This window comes from Lithobates pipiens, unplaced genomic scaffold (genome assembly GCF_037356315.1).
Source record: "Lithobates pipiens isolate NorthernLeopardFrog02 unplaced genomic scaffold, aLitPip1_a1.2 Scaffold_8, whole genome shotgun sequence".
Lineage (NCBI taxonomy): Eukaryota > Metazoa > Chordata > Amphibia > Anura > Ranidae > Lithobates > Lithobates pipiens.
Genome location: NW_027507903.1, coordinates 373,914,558 through 373,934,791, shown reverse-complemented (window position 1 = coordinate 373,934,791; position 20,234 = coordinate 373,914,558). Strand labels below are relative to the sequence as shown.

The following is a 20,234-nucleotide window of genomic DNA, read 5'->3' as shown; positions in this document are numbered from 1 at the left end:
TTTGTTCTCTCCGGTTTTAGTAAATAAACCCCAATGTCAGTCCGAACTACAAAGGAGTGTTTTAGGTGCAACTATTCTCTTACTAGGCTTTAGGTCTGTGATGTTGATTCGTGCATGATAGAGTATCAGTTTTAAAAAAAAAACCCTGGAGGGCAGATTTATAACGTACAATTAAAACTGCAATACATAGAATGATTTAAAATGTAATTAATGGTGAAGTAGCTTTGCCTTATGCTAGCTAGCAGCGAAAGAAGCGTGGTTTTCTCGTGGTAGAACGTACGGCACACGTCACACGCCACACGCATCCACCACACCAGGTGACACAACCAAGCCTCGTTATTGGATAATACGCCGACCTCTTCCCAGCACTGGTCTCGCGAGATCTAGGCTGTCTATTTAAGTAGTGGTTGGTCCTCCCGCCCGCCCTCAGTAGACCGTCCATTACAGAAAGACGTAGCGGTGGAAGAAAGGGAGCAGCGTGTAAAGATGGAAGACAGCATGGACATGGAAAATCTGGCCCCCCTGCGCCCTCAGAACTTCCTTTTCGGTATATTGCTGCTCTTTGTCCTTTACCTTTTTGTTGTAGTGTATGTTGCGGCGTGTTTGGGCTGCTGGCGAGGCCTCGCCGCCTTCTTTCCTGCAGGCTCTTAGGATGGTTACCTGATGGCTTATACTGTTATCTCATGAAGTAATCGTGTTCGCTTTTTGATCTCTGATTTGTACGATGTGATCGGCACGTGAGCTCTGTAGTCGTGATTTGGCTGGTGAGCTATTGTCACGCGCCGCCACGTGTGATTAGCCACGTGTTTGCGAGGAAGACCTTTATCTGTGTGTGTATATATATATATATATATATATATATATATATATATATATATATATATATATATATATATATATATATATATATATATATATATATGGCCTTCTACTGTAGGCCTGATCTCCACATGGAGTACAGCTAGACACTAAAGCAGCCCATACGCTTTGCTAGTGTGCCCAACCCGTCCTAATTGAAGCGGCACTTTCAGAAAGGGTGAAACCATGCTTGCATTCCTGCCATGTCCTAGTTCATATCACTTTATTTTCTTCTAACAGTTATATCTGATATTAGACTAGGTGAACTTTATTGACTTAATGAATAACTTGTATAGCGCTACATATGCAAACTAAAAATCGCCTTTTACCTATAGGTAAGCCATGTAATGGGCTTACTTATAGGTAGTGTAAGTATCCACTAAACATGTGCCTTTTGGGAGATGTTTACTGTGCATGCAGCCAGTGACATCACTGCCGCATGCGCTCTTATAGTGGCTGTAAATCCTTACAGGTCAATTTTTGCTATAGGTAAGCCTATAATAAGGTTTACCTGTTGCTACCCCGGATATCTTCTAAACCAGCATAGTTCAGGCGATGGCCTTTGTATCAGCAACGGCGTGCAAGTGTTGTTACTGCCAGCGCCATGCCCCTGGGAGTGTGCCAGAACCCCCGATACACAGAAGTAACTTTTGTTTTTCTGCAAACCATCCTAGATGGGTTTTAGGCTATGTTCACGCTGCTGCGATGCGGGAAAGCTGCAAATCCACTGCGGTTTCCCGCATCGCATGTCTCCTGGCGGCAGTTCACACTGCCCTATGCGAACTGCTGTGAGCGTCGGTTAAAAGTTAATGACGCATCCAAATCAGTTCGCATATCGCAGTGCGATCTGCAAAATCGGACAGTCATCGGATCACATGGTGTGAACACCCATGCGTTGCGATTCTGCTGCGGACCAAAAAAAAGGGTCCTCTACGAATTTGGGCAGGATGCGAATTCGGCCATACTATCTGGCTGAGATCTCATGTGATTTGCACAGCGGTGCGAATCACATCCGATCATGGACATCGCAGCAGTGTGAACCTAGCCTTAAAGTGGGATGCCCCTTAAGAAAATAAGTCAGCAGCTACAAATACTGCAGCTGCTGACTTTTAATAATCGGTCACAGGGTCCAGCTATGCTGGGCAACGAAGCTCCGCTCGGCGGCGCCTGCATTCTTACTGTGGGCACTCGGCTGTGGCTTCACAGCCGGGCACTCCCTCAGCATGTGTGAGCCGCGCCGCAATACGCCACGCAGTCATCTGGGACCTGTCACGTGTCCCAGATGACTTACTGGGCCGATGGCAAGTGAAGGGGTGCCCGGGCACTGAAGGAGGCAGGCTACGAGGGACCCCCTAGCACCAGGCATTTAGAGGTGAGTTACATTTTTAATTTTTTTTGAGGGGACACCACTTTAAAAACAAAGCTGGAACAAACATTTTTGTACTTTTTTTGTTACTAGCCAGAGCAGCATACGTGCCAATCTAAGGTGAGTATTTCACAATAAGCTAGTAGGCTATGCCTACTAGCTCATTATGCCTTTGTCTTGCAGGTTCTTTTTTTGTGGGTTTGCAAACCCTTTAAAGCGGAGGTCCACCCTAAAGTGGACCTTCCGCTCATTGGAATCCCCCCCCCCCCCCTCCGGCGCCACAATTGGCACCTTTCAGGGGGCTGCAGGTACCTTTCCGCAGAATCTACGCCCCTTTCTGAAAGTTCCCCGCTGCCTTCTGGGAAACACACGGATCCCAGAGACAGCAGGGACCATCCTTATTGCGCAACTCATTTCAGAACCGGGAAATGAAGCCGAAAGGCTCCACTTCCTGAATCCCATACCCAAGATGGCGGCGGCAGCACCCGAGATGATCGAGAGATCGGCTTCGGGTGCCGACATCGCGGGCGCGCTGGGCGGGTAAGTGTCATTATTTTAAAAGTCAGCAGCTGCAGTATTTGTAGCTGCTGGCTTTAAAAAAAAAAAAAAACGGCGGACTCCCGCTTTAAGGAACAGTGGCACATGTGAGGTCATTGCTGCTCTAGCCAGTTGGAGCCTGCAAACCCAGAAGAAAGCTTTGATGTGTTTGCTTCCTCTTGGTTTCTCTGCAAAGGTAAAGCATAATGGGCTACTATGCATCGCATAGTAGCCCATTACATGTCGCTTACCTGACACAGGAGCCTGCAATATCACCATTGTCCCATCTCCCACGGTGCGTCAATATTTCTAGGTATCGTGGCTCCGGCGCTGTGATTGGCCGGGGCCACAATGCCGTCACTCCCGCGCATGCACGGGAGCCGCTACTAACAGCATAGCATCATTAGCAGCCGCCTGCACACCACTGTCTACGGTGCTTGCTCCGTAGACAGCGGTGCCTGTCTTTTTGCAAATATCTCCTAAACCATAAAATGGTTTCTCAACACTGTTACATTTGCAGGAGAGCTTGTTCTGTTGAAAAACGCTGGCAGGAGCTTAAAGTGGCTGTACGCTCATGCACACTGCAGCTCAAAAAAAAGCTGTTTTTACAGGCATTTGTGCCTTTTTCGGCTTGAAGTTTGTGCTCTTGTGCACTTTTTTGAGCATAAGCATTTTTTTGACAAACCCTTGTACATTTTCTTAACCACTATATAAACAAAGCTTGAACAAACGCTTTCACGCTTTTTTAGCTTTGGCGTACTAGCTCCTCTCAAAAGTGAGTTTGGTGGGGTTTTTTTCTGCCTGTAGAAACATAGACCTGAAAAAGTCAGTTTGCATGGACATATTGACTAACATGGGAGTTTCCAGGCATAAAAAAGGGCTCAAGCCTGTATGAGGCAGTCTCTTCCTTGCAACTACCGTGTGCCTGAGCCCTTAAGCTTCAGGTGTTTTTCCCCATTAAAATATGGTTTTGGCACAGGGCAACACTGAGCCACTTCTGGGGTCACCCATTGGCACTACAGGCTCCTTTTCATCATGTGACCCCAGGGAACGCCACTTTGCATGTAGGCACAAGTGTGTGCTTGACCCAGAGTCCCGCTGGTGTGTAAATTACCACAGTGGGACACGGCCCCACCACCCCCTATATCACCGGTTTTGATTGGCTCATGCTGTTAAGTAATGCTGACTAATGTGCTAATAAGCTAAAGAGCATATGTGGTAGAAACACCTAGTAAAACGACATAAACAAAACGGTAATATGCAAATATAGCAGTGTACTGTGCATATAAAAAAACCTTAATATAATTTTTGAAGTCCTCCGAACAGCAATAGTCCTCTGAAGAGTGATAGTGCAAAAATAAAGTGATTCATTCTTTGCAAAAGAGTGCAGTATGGTTTTTCTTTGACACCCTCTATGCCAGACTTCTGTGCATGTGCATCCAGTTTAGCTTTATGGTGCAGGGGTGGTGACCCAAAAGTGATGGCCTCTTCCGTGTGGTGCACTATAAAATGGATGGCTTCTTACCTCACGGCTGTAAGGTAACAGCATGTTTCTAATAGCCTCAGATATATATTCCTTTATGACCAATTACAGTTATCCCTTCCACAATTTCACTAGAAACTCCCTCAGTGAGCTTGTATATAAAATGACTTGGGGAGGATGGGGATTCCAGATTAGTGTAGTATGTTTAATTTAATCAAGCTGCAATAGACATACTACACTATTCTGGAATCCCCTTCTTCCCCATGCCATTTTATATACAATCTCACTGTGGGAGTTACTAGTGAAGTTGTGGAAGGGATAGCAGTATTTGGTTGTAAAGGAGCAGACTTCCATATTCGTATATATCTATATTTCTATATATCTCGTTACCTTACAACCCTGAGGTAAGAGGCCATTACTTTTGGGTTACCACCCTGCACCATTAAAGCGGTAGTAAACCCGCACATTTTTTTTTTTTTAAACCTGCAAAGCAAAAGGCATAATGAGCTAGTATTCACCGCATACTAGCTCATTATGAAATACTTACCTTAGAACGAGGCCCCGACATCTGGCCCGATCCACGCCGAGGGAGCTGACATGCTCCCTCAGCGTTTCTTCCGGGTATCGCGGCTCCGGCGCTGTGAGTGGCCGGAGCCGCGATATCGTTCACTCCCGCTCATGCGCGTGGGAGATTTCAGTCCGGCCGCTCGGCTGCTGCCGGATTTTGACGGCGAGAAACCCCTTGTGCGAATGCGCCGCTGCAGTCAGCGGCGCATACCGAGGGGAATATCTCCTAAACCGTACAGGTTTAGGGGATATTTTTTTTACCTACAGGTAAGCCTTATTATAGGCTTTCCTGTAGGTAAAAGTTAATGTGGGTATACAACCACTTTAATCTAAATTGGGTGCACATTCACAGAAGTGCGGCGTAGAGGGTGTCACCAGCAAAGAAAAGTCGTACTGTCTGTCTTTGTGAAAGAGAGAAGATAATCACTTGTTTTTGCATGTTCTTTTTCCATTTATCCCTGTTCAGAGGAATATTGCTGTTTGGAGGACTAGTTTAATTTTATTATAAAGGTTTTTATATGCACAGTACACTTATATATTTGCTTATTTGCAAACTTCTGTTCTTTGTTTATGTAGTTTTACTAGGTGTTTCTACCACATGCTCTTTAGCTTATTAGCACATTAGTCAGCATTACTTAACAGCATAGCACTATTGTTTTTGATTTCTTCCTGTGGTTATGGGGTAACCTTCCAGTGCTCTGCAGCAGTTATCACCACTTTCTTTCTATCACAGCCTGGGAATACTTATACATTTTCCTGCTGATATTAATCTGTCCAATTGGGAGAGAGTGGTGGTGGCTGCTGTGCTCTTACACATTGCTGGTTTGGATGGGCTCAGCGACGGGGAAGGGGGGCAAGCTGCAGCACAGGTTTTTCATCTTAAGAGTGAGTACCTTAACCACTTGTAGACCACCTGACTGGGAATATAAATCATGATTTTGACGTTCAATACTGTTATGCTAGCTGCTCATAACGTTCCCTTGGATGGCCCAGCTTTCAGATAAGTGGCCTGTTTATAGGCGGCCTGAGCTGAGCTTTACTGGATCAGTCTGTAGGCCCGGCACAGATGGGCGCCACTTCCTTAGTGGGCCTATTCTGGCACTCCTACATGTAAAAATGCTTTTTTGCTCGAATTTTTCTCAAAACCTCAAACATATGTTTATCAGACACCCTAGGGAATAAAATGGCGGTCGTTCAACTTTTTATGTCAGAATGGTATTTGAGCAATTTTTCTAAATTATTCAATGTTTCATGAATTTAAAAAATAACAAAACAGTAAAGTTAGCCTTTTTTGTGAAAGATTTTGGCGTAAATGAATAACAAACATGTCATGCTTTAAAGTTGTGCACCCTCATGGAATGGAGCCAAATTTTGGTACTTAAAAAAATCTTCATAGGTGACTCTTCACTTTTTTTTTGTTTACAGGTTACCACTTTAGAGTTCGAGGCGTAGCACTAGAATTGTTGCTCACACTCTAACACATGCAGCGATACCTCACGTGTTGTTTGAGCAGCGTTTACATAATTGTGCATTCGCTTCTTAGCTACTGGGGACAAGGAGGTTTAAAAATATTGCCATGTAGCCCCAGGAAATACTGTAGTCCCATCTGGATCCAGCGATGTGCTCGAGTGCCTCAGCTCTATGGGCACTCTCAATTCTCATTGGCTCCTGCTGCAGTCAGTTGGTGAGCCAATTAGAGCTGCAACTAATGATGATTTTCATAATCGATTAGTTGGACGATTAATGTTTTGATCGATTAATTGGTTAATAACCTATAAAGTGGGTCAAATTGATTGGGTCATTTTCAACCAGTGATGGCAAAGTTTAGAAATGGAAAACTTTCAGACAGTGTTTGTGGTTTTCGTTCAGATATTACATTCATTTTAAAAACAAGTGAAAATTTCAAACAAAATTCTTTCATTCAGCGAATGTACAAAGATTTTTTTTTGTCTGAATATTCTCATTCAAAAATTGATCTGTGTGACCAGCACAAGGCTCGGTACACACCTATGCAGTTTGCTTTTGATCTGTTTCCGCAGTGCCTTTTTCTGTGAGTTTTTGATTTCTGCGCACGTGATTTTACTGCAATTTGCATGTTTGCATATATTTTATTTTTTTATTTTTGGCAGATTAAAAATCACAAATTGCTGCAAAAATGCATTGCATGCTTTTCTGCAGCTTCTCTATTGAAGTATATTGAACCAATAAAGCACCATTTTGTGTTAAGTCCCTGACCCTTTCAAATGTGAACGTGTCCCATAGGTAACCATGTAAATGAACTGTAGTGCATTTCTGCAAAAAGCACCAATAAACACATAGATGCGAACCAGGCCTAAGACGTTTAGTAACATAATGGGGTTAAAACTAAAATTAGCCCTTTATAGTAGAAAAAGCAGATAATCACTACTGTAAGGGGTTAATTTTTTTTACTGTAGAACAGTGAAAGTAATATTTACAGTAGCGATTATTTGCTCTTTTGTATGATAAAGGACTCATTTTAGTTTTTTGACCCATTGTTACTGACCGATTAATCGATTACCATTTTCATAATCGATTAGTTGTCAATTAATCGATTAGTTTCAACCCTAGAGCCAATGACGTGGAAGGGACCAAGCTGCGGCTGTGCGTGAATGGACACGCAGTCGCAGCTCAGGAGTGAGCCTGTTTGGGTGCCCCCTGAGCAAGCTGCTTGCTCTCGGGGCACTAGATGTGATGGGCCCCAAAGCTCTGGCAGGGTACCTGAAAACATGACTTCCTATAAAAAAATTTCTTCACAGTATGCGGAATGGCCTGCTTCCGTCGGACCGGCTGCCATACACCTGGGCCGAATGGCGGCCAGTTTTTATTGAACAGTCTGATGCCTGCCATTTGGCCCATGTGTACTATGTTTGGGGTGGGCAGCGGCTCACTAGGGAAGAACAGTGCAGCAAGGGGGAGTGATAAACAATCTAGTTACTCGTGCCACCCTATGCCCCTTGCACATGGGTGCCTCCTCTAAGCGGAATCTGCTTGCTGAGGTTGATGACAGGTCAGAACCTGCAATGCAGAGCGAACACACAATTCTGCCCTCTATGGGGAAATCGGATAAAAACGGACCACTTGTCTGTTTCTGGGCAGATGGAAAATAGGACCACCAGCCATCTATTTTTGTCAGACAGGACTGGATGGCAGCAGGTGGCAGCGGACATCTGTCACACCATAAAAGGAGACTGGAAGGTCCGATTAGGTCCGCCTGTAAAACTGACAGGCAGCCCTGGTTCGACAGCCTGTGTGAAAGGGGCCTTTGACTGTGGCATGACAGCAAGAGAATGAAAAAAAATAGTTTTCCATCTTTGTGCAGATGTAAATGGAACGGAGACTGTTCCAACCAGCAGCCCCACACTGTCTACTCACTGTTAAAAACATGGTGCCAGCTCAAGCCCACAGCACGTTCAACCTCTTCTCTTGGGAAGGAGATGGGTGGGCAGTAAGAACAATCCAGGGAAACCCACAGCCCTGGCCACCACAAGAGTTCTAGTCCCCCAATGTAAGATCTCGCTCCAGCAGGCTGCAAAGCTGCTACCTCAGTTACAGGCTGGTGCCATCTTGGTTGGTGGGCGGGGGCCCACATGGGAACAAGACACCTGCTGTAGTGTAGCCTAGATGCCAGGCAGCTATTGCCTGTGCGACCTGGCGCCTGGGTTTGAGCTCTGCTTTTGTAGCTAGACTGTCTCCAACAATACACCCCAATTCTTAAATGTACACAGCACCAATGCTAAACCCACCGTTCTAGAATAAGATTTTACAAAATTCTATGCAGGACCAATTCAGCTCAGGGTAACCCTTGTGTCCAGCCAGGGAGCCCAAATGGTGTGAAATTTACCTGGGCACACTGTTGAATGACACGTCTTTCTAGATCTAGTGTCACCCATTTGGGCAATCCGCTCCTTCAACAAAGGCGGGCCAGCATATTTCCAATGCCTAAGAATGCATTTAAGAGGGCCCTGGCTGTTGCCTTTTTCATAACCTCTTCTGTCTGAAGATTGTCCAGGATACTTAAAGAGGAAGTAAACCCTGATGGGTTTACTTCCTCTTTTTTTCCCTGCAAAGGTTAAGCATAATGGACTACTATGCATCGCATAGTAGCTCATTATGTGTCACTTACCTGACACAGGAGCCAGCGAAGTCGCAGCTGATCCCTGTAGTCCGCCGCATTCATCTTGCTTGTGGCGTCTCGCAGCTCCGACCAATGACAGCGGCGAAGCCGCGATGACGTCACTCCCGTGCATGCGCACGGGAGTCGCGTCTCGCAGCTCCGCCTCTGCCATTCGGCGAAGCCGCGGTGACGTCACTCCCGCGCATGCGCACGGGAGTCGACAAATTAGGCAAATCCATTCTTGGATTTGCCGCATTTAGTGCGCCTGCGCGCCATGCGCCGTAGACAGTGGTGCCCATTTTCGGGCAAATATCTCCTAAACCATATAGGTTTAGGAGATATTGCTTGGACCTACAGGTAAGCCTTAATCTAGGCTTACCTGTAGGTCAAAGTGGTTTGAAGGGGTTTACTTCCTCTTTAAGGCAAGGTTTAGGATCAGCACAAAAATCACCCCATCAGGGATGCTCCTCCAGTAAAAGTGTAATTTAGCTAATCTCCACAAGAGATGAATTGGATTCCCATGATCTCTGGAATACCTGGTGCACGTAGGGTTCCCTTTCATGGCTATTTTAAATGGCCTTGCTTGTATAAGGTGTCTTACAAATAACACTATTTTTGTTTTACAAATTTAATGCTTGTCCCCTTCAATATATTCCCCATTTGCACTAATACATTGCTGCAGGCATGGAGAAAATCAATTTGTCAGATATTTAAACGCATCCGCCGTGTTTTGCTTTACATCAGCTGACTCAAAACGTGCCCTCTAACTGCTTGCCAACCAGCACGCAATGATATACGATGGCACGGCTGCGCAAATGGGCATACAGGTACGTCCCTTTTAAGACACGCCATTGTGGGAGCCCACCACGTACATGGGCATCTCTGCATTCTGCCATTCCACGACACGATTGCGGGACCTGTGAGCACAGTGCAGCAGAACAGGTAGTTGCCTACATAAACGAGGCATATCCCCATTCTGCCTAGTGACATGAGATTTACTGCTCCCTGGCATTGGGAGCAGTGATTGCTGTCATGTCAGTGGTTGGTTTTCGACCACCGTGATGGGAAAATTTGAAGGAGCAGAATAGAAAACCTCTTGGTCAAAGGAATTTTCAGTGTGTGGTTTTCATTCAGAAAATACGTTTATTTTAAAACTATGTTAAAAGCAAGTGAAATTTTCAAACCTTCTTTCATCTAGCAAGTGTACCAAGATTTTTCAAATTTAATCTCATCTGAAAATTGATAAGTGTATGGCCAGCATTAAGACTTGGTTCACAACTATGCAGATTGCTTTTGATACATTTCTGCAGTGCTTTTTCTGTGCATTTTTGCATACTTGATTTTGCTAAAATTTGCATTTCTGCTTTTTTTAATGCTTTTCTTTTGGACAGTTTGTTGGGTAGATTAAAAAAATTCAAATAGCTGTAAAGCTCCTCCATTGAGGTCTATTGAACCAAACAAAAGCACTTTTGCTTTGGGGAAAAAGTCCTTGACCCTTTCCAAATACAGCGGCTGAAAAAAATGGTTTTGAACGTGTCCCATAGAAAATCATGGTAAATGAACTGTAGTGTTTCTGCAAAAAGCACCAAAAATGAATAGGTGTGAACCAGGCTTAAGAAGTTTAGTAGCAGCATGCTTTTTTCACCTGCCATAATGGGGTTAAACTAAAATGAGCCTGTTGTACAAAGTAGATCATCGCTACTATAAGGGGCTAATTTATACAGTGAAAGTAATGTATAGCTATCCAGAAGTAGTTGTCAGGTCTGAAGCTATATAAAGGGTGGAAGGGAGATATAAATCTTTTTATATTAAAGAAGTACTAAAAGCTTATTTTTTATTTTATTTTTATAAATGGCTATAATGCACAATACTGGTAAGTTCACTTTAAAGAGGAAATAAACCCTGATGGGTTTACTTCCCCTTTCATTCCCTGCAAAGCATAATGGACTACTATGCATTGCATAGTAGCCCATTTTGTGTCACTTACCTGACACAGGAGCCAGCGATGTCACCACTGTCCCATGTAGTCCGGCGCAATTATCTTCTCGGTGGGGTCTTGCAGCTCCGCCGCTGTTATTCGGCGAAGCCGCAATGACGTCACTATATAATTGCTATCTCGATTCTCTCCGACATCTCTCCCACTGAGAATAGGCGATTCTTTCATATAAACAAGTGGAGAGATTATCCGCTCACTCAGCTGTCAAAATAAAGCATCCCGGCAATCTGCAAAGTTTAGAATTTGCATGAAACATTGTAACTAACTTCTTAGATCAAAGGCATAGAACTTCTTGTGTAAACAAATAATCTGGGCAGTCTGCCAAGCTTTCAACCATGTGTAAATGCAGGAAGTTTAACCACTTAAAGTCTAAATCTTTTTCTGACACTAAAGTTAAAGCACGGGAGCCGACACGCGGCATCTTCGTCATTGACTATGCCGCGCTCAGTGCGCCTGCACGCCGCTGTCTACGGCGCATGTGCCATAGACAGCGGTGCCCGTCTTCAGGCAAATATCTCCTAAACCATATAGATTTAGGAGATATTTCTTGGACCTACAGGTAAGCCTTAATCTAGTCAGTGTGTTGTAAGGCTTTACAACCACTTTAAATGTAACTGTAATTCCTTCTATTACCTCCAGTCGATCAGCCTCCACCTTCTCTGGGTTCAGATGCTGATCTTCTCTGCCCAGAGTCTTTAAATCATAGGTGTTTTTTTAAACGATAAACATGTTATACTTGCTCTATGCAGTGGTTTTGCACAGAGCAGCCCTGAGTCTCTTCTGGAGTCCCCCCACCAATGCTTCTGGCTCCTCCTGCCTTCAGAGTGTACCAACAGCAAGCTGCAAATTATAGTATAATGCCCCTATAGCAATGTAAAAAAAAAAAAAACTTCTGCCTTTAAGACCACTTACCCAGGATTACATGTTCAATGAGGCATTGTTCTTCACAAGTTCAGCCACTTACTGACGTGTAATGGACGGTGTGCTGAGCTGTATGTGCTGCACTGTATTTCCTGATAGGTAAACAAATAACACATTCTGTATGCAGGCTGATTAATCGATTATGAAAATGCCATTTATTTCCATAATCGATTAGTATTCTGCCCTAGTGATGCACTACATTTAATCATGCTTAAGTTAGCTTTGTTGTCTATGGTCAGATTCATAGTTTCTGCATCATGTTTTTGATGTAATTTTTTTTTTTTTTTTCATCAGTTACAGTACTTTGTGTTTTGCCATGTTCCATAACAAAAAAGTTCTACATTTGACTGCAGTGGAATACATTGCACTGGTATGAACTAGGGCCACTGGAATCCATGGTAAACGCAACCCATGCATTTTTGATCCAGAAAACGCTGGCCTTCATCTGGTGTAAACCAGCCTTAAAAATACAGATGTGCTGCATATTTATGCAGCTTTCTTTGACCTGTCCTTGCATTGAGTAGTGTAGCTTAATGCACCTGATGTTGTCAGGCCATGAGGATTTTTTTTCCTGCCTTCTAGATAACTGGGGGTTTTCAATGTGTTCTATTGAGTGGACTTTTTCAATCAGCCTATGTATCTAACATAAAAATTTGCTAGCTTCTCACTTTTTTTTTTTATGTTGCTTTTGCTTTGTTAAATGTACATTTTGTTGTGTTCAGCAGTAAGGCTAACTTGCTGCCTTGATTCTTGTAGGCTGTGAACTGAAGGCTGACAAAAAAGAATATGCGTTTAAAGTGGATGACGATGAAAATGATCATCAGCTGTCTTTGAAAACGGTAAGTTTTAAGAAGTACAGCAAACTAAGACTGAGGTCAATTCACAAAAGGATATCGCATTAGATAATTGGGTCTCGTGACATTTAACCCAAATATCATGTGATTCTCTACAGGTTTGATATTCACTACAAAAACCAAAAACACTTGGTAAATACTGCATATATCTGTGAAACTCAATTCATAACGTGAACAAAAACATGTCAAATAGGTTTTTGTCTAGCCACACAGGGTTTGAACTAGCTGGTTAAGAAGCTGGCACCCACTGTAAGATCTACTGACTAAACAGCCCAGCCCCTGTGTGACATCAATCGACAAAGCACTGATTGCTCCATCTGTTTGTTCTGCAGGACCTTCATCCATAAAAACAAAACTGATCACAGAATAAAATAAAAGCAACGTAGGGAGCTGAACAACCAGGCCAACGTGTTTCATCCCAGTGGACTTCAACTGGAACATGCAGTTGAAGTCTATTGGGACAAAACGCATTGGGCATGGCTTTTCAGCCCCCATGTTGCTTATATTCTGTGATCAGGTTTGTTTTTATGGATGAAGGTTGTTCAATAAAACTCACCTTTTTGACCTTACACCATATTGAGGCATTGTTTCTTTATCCCCTCATGAGTTTTTTTTTTTTTTTTCGCTTTCCTACCTGGCTGCTTAACATCTGAGTTCCAGCCTCACGTCCACCTACACGATTTCCTAGATCCGTTCTTTGAGTTTGCTTTATAGCCTGAATCTTTTTGGAAGTCTGTTGCATGTGTGCATTCACGCACAATGACTCGTCCCACTAATTTCTGTAAGACTATACACCCCTTAGGTGGAGGACACATTATCCCTGGTGCTCTACATCCCTGCCAAAGCTGTTGTACCCCACTTCTGAGCAACGACTTTTTTGCGGGATGACTTTTATAAGTTTACCTTAGGATCTTTCCACTTGTGTTTTTACACACTATATTGTGAAAATATACTGAATGTGTTGCTCTTTAAAATTGGACGCACTCGTGGAATGGCTACAAACTACAGTACTTTAATCACCATAGATGACACTTTAAAAATGAATGGTTACCAGTTTAGAGTTGGAGGAGGTCTTTTGCTTGAATTATTGCTCTCGCTCCAATGGTCATGGAGATGCCTCACTTGATTAGAGCACCGTTTACATTTGTGGAGGTGGTTTACGCATGTGTTTCTTTTGTGAGTACTGGCGACTAAACTGAAAGTGACCTCGCTTCCGTGGTTACTACATCGGAGATCTGATCTAAGCTGTTTCCAGCTTTGTTTGGGACTCTGGCCAGCTGGTGGATTGTGCCAGTCGGTCGCTCAAGTCTCCCGGTGGGACAGGAGAAGGTTTGACATCACCTCCTGCTGCTTGTGATAACTGCCAAGTGGCTGCTTAGCTGCATCAGTTATCTCATGAAAGCCGACCATCCGCTCTAAAAAATGGTACTGGGGTGATGCCTCTGGTTGCAGGTATAACCACTTCAACAAAATGATGTACAGGTATGTGATTTTGCATGAAGTGGTTGATTATCAAACATTGTACCTCAATATACCAAAGCTCTATTTGGCTTCAAAATAAGTGGGCTCAAAGAACACTGCACCCAGAGCCCACCCAGTTGTGTGATATTAGCAAATTTAATATTCGCTAATGTCGCCTTGTTTCTCCCCCTCGGCCAATCAGGAAGCGGTTCCTGATTGGCTGGGAGAAGTGACCGTTGTGTTTCGGGAGGAGACCCAAGGGGTCAACCTGGATGGGGTAAGTGCAGGGTGGGTGAGTGCCAGGGGATGGGATGTTGTCTGGCTGTGCTGCTCCCTTAAAATTGAGCACCAGTTGCCACTGTGCAGCTTTTTTTTTTTTACAGTATACATTGACTCTTCCCCCCCCCTCTTTATTCTAGGTTGCTTTGGGTGTTGGTGCTAAAGATGAACTGCATATTGTTGAAGCTGAAGGAATGAACTATCACGCAAAACCTATAAAGATTGTGCTTGCATCCTTGAAACCATCTGTACAGCCAACGGTATAGTATTAACAAAGCTCAGTTTCATTTTTTTTTTTTTTTATAATGGCAAAACAAGAACATAAGTTCAAAGGGTGGTGTTCACAGGGTGCAGTGTGGGCAGATACACCCCCCTCCAAAAAAAATAGTGGTGAAACTCCAGGTGCTGGTGGCAACATTGAATGGGTTGACAAGCCCAGGCACCAGGATGAAATTTCTACCTGCCAGGGTGACCTGCCACCTGGGATTTGTTGAGGCCTTGTATGTGATCACTTTTGTAAGGGTCCTTTCACACGGGGCGGATCAGTTCTGATCCGCCCCGTGGATGTCCGTTTGCTCAGCGGGGATCACTCCGCCGATCCCCGCTGAGCAGGGAGATGACAGCTCCGTCTCTGCACACTGCGCAGGGACGGACCTGTCACAGCGCCGCTCTCCCCTATGGGAGATCGGATGACGACGGACCGCAGTGCCCGTCGTCATCCGATCCGATCCGCAGACGGATGGAAAAATAGCTTTTTCCTCCGTCACACTTTTTCGGATCGGAGCGGGTCGGATGTCAGCGGACATGTCACCGCTGACATCCGACGCTCCATAGAGCTCTATGGAGCACCCGTTCAGGTCCGCCTGAAAAACTGACAGGCGGGCCTGAACGGGTCGTCAGTGTGAAAGGGGCCTAAAAGAAACCATTCCGTTTACAATAGAAATAAAAGGCACAACATTTGTGTGTGTGGGGGGGAGGGGGATATATATACGTAGCTTAGGGAGGTGGGGGTGGAGAAATGGGATTCTAATCTTCCCCACTGTGTGGGGGGAGGGGGTGCAGTGCAAGTCTGATCATGGGAGGACAGGCAGGTTTTCCCAGCACAACCCAGGAATAAACTGATGGGATGGATGTGCTCTCATGCCAAGTGTAGATAGTTTGACATGGGAAAGCAGATTCACCAGGAATTTCACACAGACGCAGTACAAAGATACTTTAACACAAGCACATGGTACAACAGATATCAGGACTATGAAATGTTGGGGTAAAATTCTTTAAGACTTTGCTAACTTCTCTGGATGGAGCTCTGAAATGAGCAGCCTAGTTAGTGCATTTGCTGGATGACATGGAGTTCTGCTCTTGATTGCATTGTCTATCTAGGTTATGCATTGCCTCTTGGCTTTCCTCAGTGAGTGATCACCGCATGAGGTTTGAGCACTTGGGTGCTCGTAAACTGTATGGCATGTTGGCAGTCAAAACCTGCTAGTATGTTATTAAAGGTACCACCACTTTTGGGGCTGAGTGCATCCAATCAGCTGGAGATGTTCAAAATTGAGTGAATGTTAGTGCATGTGGCTAAGGTTACTGTCCCATGTGTGTTACAATTTGTCGAATGTAGAATTGTTTTTTGCTTGCTTCTAGGTATCTCTTGGGGGCTTTGAAATTACACCTCCAGTGACTTTACGACTTAAGGCTGGTTCTGGCCCTGTATATGTGAGTGGGCAGCATCTTATTGGTAAGTATTAAATTGGTTGTACCACCAGTCTGTACAAATGTTATAATTACCAAAATGTTTGCCAGTTATGTCACGCCAACTTAACAGTCCAACTGTTTGCCATATATTGCTTCTTTCACATGCGCGCATATACATACTTTCTGAATGGAACACTAGTTCCTGCTGGCATAGCTAGCAGAAGATCACACATAAAATATCTTGCACAAGTAGTTTAGGCATGTGAGTACAACTCTAAGGAATTTGTGCAAAATCTGAAGATTTATATGGCCCATGATGAAGCTGTCCTACGCTTTTTCTTCCCTTCTTTGGTACAGTTGATTCCTATGGTGTCTCGTTTGGATGTGTACAAAACTACACCTCTAAATTCACCAATTGTACATATGAATAAGCCTTATCCCTCATGACCTACCCAAGGGTCTATCTACCTGGTAATGGACAAGACCTGAGCTCCATGGTTTCCTATCTTTAATGCCTAAAGTGATGGTAAACCCTTAACTTGTAAAATCCATTCCGTTTAAAATACAAATGAGGCAAAAAATGTTTATACATATACAAAACATTTTAAAATGCCTTTTTCCTGTTTTTGTAAGTGATCTAATCTGTTACGCAAGGGTCTGCGTCTCCTCCCCATGTCATCCAGGGCCTCCAACAAATGTGTGCAGCTTCTTTGCATGCAGCCATGCCATTTCTGAGCTCTTTTGGCTAGCCCCACCTATTTCCAAAGTGGGGGATTGACTTTGGCTGGTTTGTGGACCTCCCTGCTCTCTGGTAACCAGTGTTAATTTTGGAAGCAAATTTTGATTTTAGTTTTTTCTTAGTCTTTTGACTAATGGCATCTTAGTTTTAGTTTGTCTACTAAGTCTCCAATACATTTTAGTCACCTAAAATCTAATGGGCATAGTAATGCATTATTTAAGCATTTTTCTGCAATTTCCCAACTCGTACTGCTGGGGTGAAAAATCAAATAGTTTGCATATGGTATTTAGGTTTGAACATGAACTACAGACCAGTGGTAATTTTGATGTCAGATTTCGTTTTAGTCATACTCTTGAATAAAATGCTGTTAGTCGTGTTTTAGTAATCTCAATTGTTTTAGTCAACAAAATTAACACTGCCGGTAACTGGGTCCACAAACTGTTTTTTGTCCGGCTGCCAGAAATTCTTAATTTTTTCAGTTTCTGGCTCTATGCAGGGTGATTCAGGATCCATTACTTCATGGAGGATTACCCCTGTTTCCGCAATTTTTTTTTTCTCTCATTTGAGGGTTGTACACCAACCAGTTTACAGTTCTGATGACTGTTTACCTGGTCCTGGGTCTTGATGCCCTCAATTGCTTTGAGGGTGTAGTAGTTCAAGATGGAATCCACCTATTCGGTGGTGGCCCACCTTCATAGGGGGGTGATTCCTTGGCCTCCCTAAACATTTCAGTGTGCACCATCAACTTTTTGCACCTTGCAGTTTGGTTTGATCAGTTTGTGATGTTTCACCCCTTGGCCTGGCCTCTACTGCTCAGGTTTTTACCATGATGGCTCCATTCTTGGTGTTGGTCTTTTGGATGGGTCCTGATGCTCCAGAAGCCTGTACTTCCCCAGCCCAAACTATCCCCTGGAAGATGTAATCTTTACAGGCTTATCTCTTGTAACATGGCTACAGGGGTTCCCACTTTCTTGGTGTCTCTGATCTTTACCTTTCTCCAATGCAGTGTCAAGTGCAAGCTTGCCTTGCATATCACTAGGGTTAAGGTCTCTGCCTTTCCTGTTTCAACAGCCCTTGTTTACGTTAGCCTTGATTCTGTCTTTGCCCTGAGGGGTTTGTCCTGTGGCATCCCCAGTATGTTCCCAGTTGCCACCTTGGAACCTACACTTGGTTGCCTGCGTCCTTTCAGAGGGGATATCCGATTCTGTTGAATGAGTGCATTGGTCCTAACTCTGTGTCAATGTCCTTTGCCCCATTTTTGTGGAGGTTTCACTGCACGCCCTGAACCTTGGGCATGGTCTGCTATGGCTTTTTTTTTCCTTCAAGGTAGGGCAGGTATTGGATTTGGTTACCACATTAAAAGTAAATGAGTGCAATTGCAATTTTAGATTAACTTGCAATGTTCATTAAAATGTCCCATTTTGTTCCATTGACAGCCTTGGAAGAAGGTTTGGAGTCATCGGATGAGGAGGAAGAGGAGGAGGAAGATGACAATGCTGGCATAGTAAAAAATGCTAAAAGGGCTGCGGCAGCTTCTACATCAAAGGTTCCTCAGAAAAAGGCAAAAATAGAGGCTGATGACGATGAAGATGATTTTGATGAAGATGACGATGAAGATGATGATGATGAAGAGTGAGTGAATTGTGCACATTTCACTTACTGTCTTGGGTGTTCATATTTGGCTAAAAGCCAAAGTATTATACTATTGGAAATGACACAACCCAATAAGTATCCAAGTTTTTCCTCCATGGGCAATTGGTAACCAGTTTGCAGGCAGTGGGGTACAAAGCCAGCAGCAATGTGCAATCAAGCTGGGATGGCAAAGGATGCCATGGAGTGACAAGTGTGGATCAGGTGCCTTTCTAAAGGATAAGTTCCCTTTTTGTAACATGTTGCATGTATTTAGGATGTAATATTCTAAGCCAGGGGCACTCAACCTTTGAAGAGCAAGGGCCAATACATTTGGTAACCTGTGCAGACCACAAACCATGGGGTTTTACCATCACCAAACTGCAACTGTAAGAAAGCCCTTATTGTCCTGAGCCCCCCTGTAAGGCTGGTTTCACACTGCTGTAGTTTACATAAACCTTGGGTTAAGTGCACCTGTGGGTTAATTGTGCTTTACCCTAGATTTCTTTTACAGCTTACAGATGTGGTGTGCTTTCAGAGTGCGCCATTCTTGAAGGATACAAGTCTATGGCTCAGTGCAGGGAAGCTGCAAGTATACAGTGCTGCACGTGCAGAGCAGTGTGAAAGCAGCCTAATACTTTTAGAAGTGCTAATATGCCCTTTGCAAAAGTGCACTGTATGTTATTTTTAAAGCCTTTTACACATGATCTGATTTTCGGATTGTTCATCTGTTTTTGTTGCATGCTAGTCTCGTGTCCAAAGTGAAGGTTACTCGCCATATGAAAATTCTTCTACGACAGATTACAACTTCAGAAGTGAAGTAATGTGTTGAATAGTTTTGTATGTGTTTTATTTTTTTCTTTCATTTCTGAGTGTGTAGTCTTTGTTCCAGTCTGATTTTCATCTAAAAAATTGTAAGTTCACATACGACAAATTTAGTCTGTACATCCAGCTTTTGTTGGATGAAAAAAACTGACTCGGCTGTTGAAAGCACTATACTAACGATCCAAAAAAATCAGCAGATCATCGGGATCATTTGTTACGCTTTTCGTATCGTGTGTATGGGCCTTTACACTGACCTGTCTGTCCCTCTTTCATCTTCTACTGACAGCTCTTCGGTCTGCTAGAAAGATCCCAGGCGAAGTGCACATGGTATCACTTTGCCTGGGACACGAGTCGGTGCTACAGGGGAAGCATTGGTTTATGTGGCTCCTGCTCCATACACTAATGCTCTGGTAGGTTGGCAACTAATTTATCATGATTGGTCTTTACCATCTGCCACCCCAGAGCTCAGCAGGGGCATGTAATTCTCTGGTTTGAGGTTGCAGGCCAGTAGATTGAGCATCCTTGTTCTAAGCAATCTACTGATCATAGGTGCAAGGTTTTGCAGGTCCCTGTGGGCAAATCCCCTTATTTATAAAGTTCACTTTTTGACAGATTGGGACACAGAAAATTCATACACCATGGGTTTATTGGTGGTTGGACACTGGCAAAGCTTTAGAAGACACCATTTGGGTGCCTTTCTGATGCACTGGATCACTTGGTGCATTGCTTTAGCCACAGGGTGCTATTCATGTCCAGAGCTGTGGTCCATCTTGCTATAGAAACCAGTCCCTGAAGGCCCTTTCAGGGGTATGCCCACCATAACAGGAGAAGCCTGTCTTGCCTGTACATGATGCTGGACTCTAGTCACTCTGTGAAATAGGTCGGTTTCAAT

General features: G+C 43.9%; 1 protein-coding gene across 1 annotated transcript in view; it reads left to right on the top strand.

Annotated features, from left to right (window-relative positions):
• The first annotated feature begins 382 nt into the window (after positions 1-382).
• The window catches only part of NPM1 (nucleophosmin 1), a 39,817-nt gene continuing 19,965 nt past the window's right edge, over positions 383-20,234 (top strand). The window contains exons 1-5 of the mRNA XM_077473630.1: positions 383-547; positions 12,620-12,702; positions 14,598-14,717; positions 16,099-16,192; positions 18,325-18,520. Of these exons, the coding sequence (XP_077329756.1) occupies positions 487-547; positions 12,620-12,702; positions 14,598-14,717; positions 16,099-16,192; positions 18,325-18,520 (554 nt within the window). The 5' untranslated portion in view covers positions 383-486. The remainder of the gene's footprint in view (positions 548-12,619; positions 12,703-14,597; positions 14,718-16,098; positions 16,193-18,324; positions 18,521-20,234) is intronic.